At 57.5% G+C, this 7381-nt stretch overlaps 2 protein-coding genes across 2 annotated transcripts in view; one reads left to right on the plus strand and one right to left on the minus strand.

Moving 5' to 3' along the window:
• Positions 1–2084, plus strand: part of AURANDRAFT_55296 (hypothetical protein) — a gene marked incomplete at both ends in the record, with an annotated part of 4558 nt that extends 2474 nt beyond the window's left edge. Inside the window, 3 exons of the mRNA XM_009042868.1 lie at positions 23–1196; positions 1272–1844; positions 1927–2084. Coding sequence (XP_009041116.1) covers positions 23–1196; positions 1272–1627 — 1530 coding nt within the window. The remainder of the gene's footprint in view (positions 1–22; positions 1197–1271; positions 1845–1926) is intronic.
• Positions 2085–4301: 2217 nt separating this feature from the next.
• On the minus strand, positions 4302–5888 carry AURANDRAFT_55300 (hypothetical protein; the record flags this gene model as incomplete). Its single annotated transcript, XM_009042924.1, has 4 exons — positions 4302–4908; positions 4960–5191; positions 5249–5768; positions 5809–5888. The coding sequence occupies 4 exons, from the start codon at positions 5872–5874 to the stop codon at positions 4515–4517; spliced, it is 1212 nt and encodes a 403-aa protein (XP_009041172.1).
• Positions 5889–7381: the final 1493 nt, after the last annotated feature.

Here is a 7381-nt window from a genome sequence, read left to right on the forward strand (position 1 = left end):
CTGCGACGTACCCATGTCACAGCGACACATTCAAGTGCTAGGACGTGTCATAGATCTCAATCTTCTTATTACTCAGCACGTCAATGGCAAGTTTTACAAAGATATCGAATATTGCATTAAAAAATTTGAGGCATCGGAGCTGTCGAGTGTTGTTGACTTCAACCGTGCATTGCAGATCGTCCAGGAAACCCATCTTTCTCTCGTCTATCACCTTGAGCTTGACACTTTCGAGACAATCCTCACTGAAGTTGACGAGGCTGTTGGTCCGACTGCGTTTGCAGGGCGGACACTGATGCACGTACTTGCATCCTTGGTCACTGATATCTTCCCAAATTATGCATATAACAATTTTACACGTCGCTTCGTGCGTTCACCGGTGGCGCTTAAGCCTGTTGATCGTCCAAAGTCACCAAAGGCAGATCATCAGCACTTTGCCGTTGGTGCTTACACAGCCCGCGCGTTTGAAATGGCAAACAAGCTGCATCGCAGCTTCGTAGGCAGCACCCATACTGCTGCTATTGTGAGAATTCTTGGAACTAGTGGCGTGCCTCTATTAGTCAATAACTTGCTCACCAATCTTCAGGAAAGGCTCGAAATATCGAAGGCTTATTTGGATGCAATCACGAAGGGGCTCCCCCCTTGCAAGCTCCCAAAAGCCATGTATGGCCTGGCTGGTTGTTATGGTGTATTCGATGCCCTTTTGAAGCCGATACTTGCTTACGTGGACCTTAAGCCTGAAGTTTTTCAAGCATTCAAGGAGGTTGGTAATGCGCTTTTCTTCATCAGGGACATGTCCGATGTGCTCGATTGTATTGATCTTGCCCGCGGTCTGCACCAGTTCTCCTGGATTCCGCTCGCCGACAGCTACAAGCCTGTCCCTGCGCTCTCTCATCTTGCTATTGAATGTCATAGCTTGACTTGCGCGATGCCAGAAGAACAAATGCGTTGTGTAATCCCCCGAGGCGCTGTCCCCGAGCTCGCTGTGATTGCAGAGAGAATACAGGGAGATATGCTCTCTGAAGCTGATCAACGCATCACACTATTTTGGGGGGCGCTGACTCACCTCTCTTTACTTATCCAGCCATTTCGTCCAGGATGGACAGAGCTCCTGCCAAGTAATGGCGTCCTCGATTTAGAAGCGACCGGCTCGTTTCATAGGCTCTGGTCCGCGCTCGGCTTTCTCTTCGGCATACAGAGTTCACGATATGCTGCCACTCATACCCAATCCTACTCTGCTGACTCATACCAGACTGCGTCCAAGGACCACCCAGCTCAAAACACGCTGACAGCTGCAATTTCTGACGAATACCAGTTCGGCCATGGATTTTTCATGGCCGGTGCTGCTTTAATTCAGCTCCTAGGGCAAAGGGCCCAGTTCTGTGCACTCGACTTTTCTACCCACGTCCTGCGTGTGGAAGCGTATGAAAGTGCTGCAGCCGCGCGCGCTGAAGGAGTAGGTCTTGCTGATGTCACATTGCGAGAAGAGGCTAGTAGTTTCGTTTTGCTAAAAGCGAGGCACTCACAATTGTATACTATTGCATTTTGCATACTAGATGCACATACACAATCTCAACAGCACCGATCGACCGAACCAATCTTTCACCCTCCTGGCAGCTATGACAAGTAATTTGTATCTCACGTACCAGCATGCCCGCCAAACGGACAGTCCATCTGAATTGAACGGACAGTCCCGATTCAGACTTTAATCTGCCCAGTTCCAAATAGTAGATGACCAGTGGATCCTGTGTTGGATGCTATGGGATTTGTAGGCTGAGTTTGTTCTTCTGCACGTTTGGGCCGCAACTCCACACTATCAGCACAGCTCCACTGGCCGCTCCACTCGTGTCCGAGGCTGAGCCCCTGTTTCCTACTGTCGAGTGAACCCAAATTCAGGGTTCAATGGCACACAACATACGAAAATCCTAGGCGGCTTTTCCTTCACAATACAAGGGCGTATGCCATTTGCAGACGCCGGGGCCTGAACGGGCCTAGTTGGGGCGAACGCGGGAATTCGACGCGTTCTAGTTTAGACCCCGCCCGGCCCCCCGGCGCCTGAGTAAAGCCCGCTAGTAAAGCCTTCAGCCACCTACCAAAAATTGTCGGGGGCGTTTCCGAACGCGGGAAATTCGACGCTTTCTAGTTCGGACTGGGCACGGGAAACCCAAGCTTGCGACTTGACCCCCTCCTTGGTCGCCCTTAAGTACGCCACGCTGGACACGGGAAACCCAACGAAGCTGAGTTTGCGGCTTGCCCCTCTCCCTAGCCGCCCTTAAGCGCCCCGCGCCTGGCACCACCTCTGTCCAGGGAGCCCGTAGGGCCCGTGGGGCGGCGGCGGGTGCGAAGCGGGGTCGGGTGAGCCCGCGGGAAACTCGACGCGTTCTATCTAGTTTGGGCCCCGCCCGCCCCCCCAGCGCCTGAGTAAAGCCCCCGGCCGCCGACCCAAAATTGTCGGGGGTGTTTCGGGTCCCTTGAGGTCCCTGCAAAGAATATAGACTGACCTTGATGTCTGTCTCTCTCTCTCTATCTCTATATCTCCATGACTATACTGTAGTACAGTACGCTACACTACCACTACCCTACTACCATCATGCTAGTACTGTACCTACCCTAGTTAGGCCTTCCTTCCCGTTCCCCTTCTTTATAATCAGTTACTATCCTATGACTGAGCTACCGTAAGGTAGCACACTGAGCTTCCCCTCTCACCCACTGTGCTTATCCTGCTACTACGGACTGTACCTTAACGTCAAGTTGATGTACGGGACTTAGATTCTTTACAGGTTATGGCGCGGGTGCGTCGTTAGACGTACCCTTCCCACTTGTGCGAGAGACTGCTCTTGTTTGTGTGTGTGCCAAGAGGTGCTTGTCACACCTGTCCTTAATTGTGAGCCTGGTGCACATTCACACATAAAAATTACCGTCAGCTATGGCTGACGCTGAAGAACAACTCGATAACATATACGAGACGCTAAAGGACGATAAGACTCGAACGAAGTCGTTTGTCGACTCACAGCTCAACACTTTCCTTGATGGACACAGGTTTCAGGTTAATCTGTCGATCTCAAGTCTCCGATCAGAATCAACATGGCTAAAGACCATATGTTGGTAAATAAGGTTGGCCTGGCACTCAGATACATTAATGATCCTACTGATGCACGGACTCTCGTGTGCTATGGGCTAGGAATGGTTCAAAAGCTACACGATTCTACTCTTGAGATTTGCAGTATGCGCACGGTCAAGAACCTTGGCTTAGGATTTCAAATGCCCCCGGGTGCCTCCTCGGTAGACACCCTTTACAATGATCATGTTAAGTTACCAGTTGACTGTACTCCTTCCAGGACACTCCAGCATCTGTGCTTGTGGGTTGAAGAGCAATGTGGATGATAAAGCGGCGAATATCGCCCTTAGAATGTGAGTTGGTTATCGCTGGATGCTTTGTATACAAGGCCTGCATTCCGGGTTGCCTTTAGGTGTCTGAGCATACTTTGAACATGCTTCCAATGTTGTTTCCTGGGTCTGATTAGGTGTTGTGAGGCTAATGAAACAAATTTGCATATTGTAGGTCTTGTCTGGCTATGCTCAGTCTGCCTTATACTGGCTATGCTCATGCTATACTATGCTGGTGCTTCATACTAGCATACTCGGATTCTAACAGTGGACCCCTCCTGAAATATCCGCGCCAATGAAGCAGAGTTTATTTTCGGTCATTTCCGCGCGTCACGCGCGCCGCGTAGTACGCGGGACGCCACGGCTTGAAGAGCCTCTCGGTTGCCGGAAAACCGGCCCGGCGGCAAACTCGCCGGCCGCAAATCACCGGCAAAGTAAAACTCGAAACCTGCCCCTTGACCGTCAAAATTTTTCAGTAAACCGCAACCTAGCCACGCACGTAGCCCGTGCGCGTTTGGCGCGCGTGTGCGGCGCACGACAGCGCTCGACGCCGTGCGCCCGGCCTCGGCGGTCGCCCACCGCTGTCGCCCATGGGCCCAGGCGGGCCCGGAGACACGAGGCCGCGCGCGGCGGGAGACTTAACAGGCCGCGCGGCCCCGTAGAGGAGCCCTGCGGAGGAGCCCCCATGGGGCCAGGTCCAGGCCAGGTCTAGCAGTCACCCGGCCCAACTAAGCGGCCCAACTAGGACGCGTCGAATTTCCTGCGGGCTCGGGCGGGGCCCAAACTGGAACGCGTCGAATTTCCCGCGGGCTGCCTGGACGTTGCTTTTTGTACTGCATAAGGAAGCCCGCTAAGGAAGCCTAGCGGGCCCGGGGAAGCCAGTACTTGACATCGTCAACAACCCCGCGGGATTCGCTGCGTCGGCCGGGATTCGATGGTTGGCCTAGATGTAGGTTGCAGATGTTGGTCGTTGAAATGTCAATTAAGCGTGTCAACTAGGGCCCACTTTGTAACTTTGCAGGCCCACTTATTTTCTCACCATGTCAGCAAACCGACCCGAGACCGACCCAGCCAAAGTCGCAAGCCGAAGCGGCCCCGAAGCGTCTGGGCTTCGCTGCCCCCTAGCGACGTCAGTACACTGGGAATGTAGGGTCAGCTTCACGGCGCCAGGCATCAAGGCCACCGGTGACATTCCGAACGTTTCGAAAGCCAAGCTTGATGAGAATTTGCGTTGCAAATCGCGAGTCGATGCCGCGGCGGCAAAGCACGAAGAGGTCGGGATTATGGCTGCTGCTCGCGTCACGTACTTTTGTCGTTGTGACAACTGGTTGCTCTAGGATTCCGCGCAAGGGGAGCGAGAGGGCACCGGGAAGCTTGCAGATCGTGAACTGGATGGAATCGCGGACATCAAGAATAACGCACGGCCTTGAGCTCTGAAGTGCAGCTTTGAGGTCGAGAGCCGTCGCTTCATTGTGCCTTGGTAGAGGGGCAAGAGGAGGGACGGGGAACGCACCAAAATGGCACCTGTAGCAGACACCCTGACAACGATGTTCTAAAATTAAACGCTGCTTAGACATTTGGTAGTTGGAATCAACACTGAGACCCTGATTCCGAGCCCATCGCTCAGAATCGGCGAGCGATATCAGACTCGGGTTATCACCGCAGAGGGCACAGTTTCGACGCCTCTGAGGTAACCCAAAAGGACGCAGGGAAAGCCCATCGAAGATTCGGAGTACAGAACTACCATTGTCTCCCATGTCAGCAAGACAGCGCAGAACATCTAGGGCCTGTAGTGCACCGAGCGCACCTATGCACAAGCTGCCTCATAACCGGCGCCGTATCGAATCGTAAACACCGCGCGTGCCAGGTATCGGGCCAAGGACTCCATGATCGGTGCATTTGCGGCGTGATTCGTGATGCGACGGGGTCGGACTCACACAGCGAAAGCACGGTCCATCTTCGTAATTCCAACGTGCGAGGGAACCCTCAGTCCCTAAGGCCGCCGCTACGACCAGAGTTTTCCCGCCAAGGAAGCATACGTCATTTAGGAGGTAGCGCGTTCCAACATTGTCACTACAGTCAGCGACAATGTCGTGTGATTCCACCAGCATTACCGTGCGCTCTCTGAAGCCGCAATGCTGGGCGACAGCTGAGATAAGGACATCCGAGTTTAACAATCTCAAGCGTTCAGCTGCGACCTCGGCCTTGTTCCTCCCGATGTCCAGCTCACAAAATAAAACCTGCCTGTGCAGGTTGCTCAGCTCCACCACATCACCATCGCACACTGTGATCTGCCCCACGCCCGCCCCAACCAGATATGGCAGACATCCACATCCCAAGGCCCCGGCTCCAACCACAAGCACCGATGAAGACTGTAACTTCGCCTAGATTATGAGTTAAACCACTTCACTGGAGGGATGTCACCTGGCTCGCTGCTCCATGTATCAAAAGCTGTCGAGAGTAACGGCTGGAACCCCCCTGAGGGATCATTCAGACGCAAGCATCTAATGGCGAGCCCGCGATTGCTACTACTAGTAGTAAACATGGGGGGTTTGCTCCGGCGACGGCGTCCGATGGCCGACGCGTCGGACGCCCTAACGTGCGGTTTTCGCTAGCGGCCAGGGACGCCCGGTGGCTATACGTGACAAAAACAAGCGCCCGGATTGGGACGAATGGCTAGCCGTTTCGCTGGCTTGAGTACCAGACACGTACGCGCGGGCCTGGAACGGAGACCTCTGAGCCCAAGCTTCCGACGCACGGCAGCCCGCTCTGGTGGTCGGAGTGGCCTTCCATGGCCCCTAGGCGTAAGCCTGACCGTCGGTGCCCCCATCGGAGGTGGTTCTGGCGTCGACCAAATTCCACCGCGCGGGCCTCGTCTCCGCGGGGCTGCCGCGGCGTACAGGTCCGTGCCAGCGAAGCGCGTCACCATCGATGGCGTTGGATACGCCCCTTGGTTTTGGGCGCGACGTGGGTGTGGCGGCTGGGGTAGGCCATTTACCTCGCGTAAGATGTACCACCCCGCTCCGCACGCAGGGGTGCCGCCGACGCCACTGGCGGTGCAAACGCCCCCCTAGTAAAAAACTGTTTTCTGCTGGTTTCCTGCAGCGAATGACGGTTTTGGCCGTCATTCGGCCGGCCCGAGCCGTCATTCCGTCCCCGAATGACGGTATGGGGCTGCGGCGCGAGTTTCGCCCGGTTTCGGCCGCCGCGCGGCCCGTCGCCCGCGCCGCGAAGTCGGTTTCCGGGGCGTCGACCCCCCCGGGCCGCCCCGGAGCGCTTCCGCCGGCGCGCATCGGCGCGGTGGTCGCCGCGGGCTGCCCCTCGCCCCGCGGCGGCATGGACGCGCCGCCCGACGACGACGACGACGACGTCGTCTGCCTGTCGCCGCCGCCGACGCGGTCCGCGGGCGCGCCCGAGGCGCTGGGCGAGCCCTGGACCGCCAGGTCTTCGACTGCGCGCGCGTGCGGCCCGTCGACGCCGCCGCCGTCGCGCCGCGCGGCCGCCGCGGGCAGCCCCGCGGAGCCGAGCGACGACGAGGTCTTCTGCCTAGCGCCCCCGCCGACGCGATCCGCGCGCACGCCCGAGGCGCCGGGCGAGCCCTCGAGCTCCAGGTTTTTCTCCGTCGCCGCCGCCGCCGCCGCGGCCGCGCGGCCGCCGCGGGCAGCCCCGCGGACACGAGCGACGACGAGCTCGTTTGCCTGTCGCCTCCGCCGTCCGCGACGCGGTCCGGGACCGCGGCATCGCTGCCGAGGTCGCCTGAGCCGCCCGCGCGCGTCCGGTCGCCGCCGCGCGACGCTCCGACCGCGTCGCGCGCCAGCCCCGCGGACACGGGCGATGACGAGCGACGACTACTTGTCGCCGCCCCGACCTGCGCGTCGAACGGCGGTGCGATTCCGTGGAGGTGCAGAGGTCGCTCACGTCGCCCGGCGTCGCGCGTGGGTCCGGTCGCGCCCTGCCGCGGGAAGGCTCGCCCGGCGAGCCATTGCCATCGCCTGGG

The sequence above is a fragment of the Aureococcus anophagefferens genome (assembly GCF_000186865.1).
Source record: "Aureococcus anophagefferens unplaced genomic scaffold AURANscaffold_39, whole genome shotgun sequence".
Classification (NCBI taxonomy): Eukaryota; class Pelagophyceae; order Pelagomonadales; family Pelagomonadaceae; genus Aureococcus; species Aureococcus anophagefferens.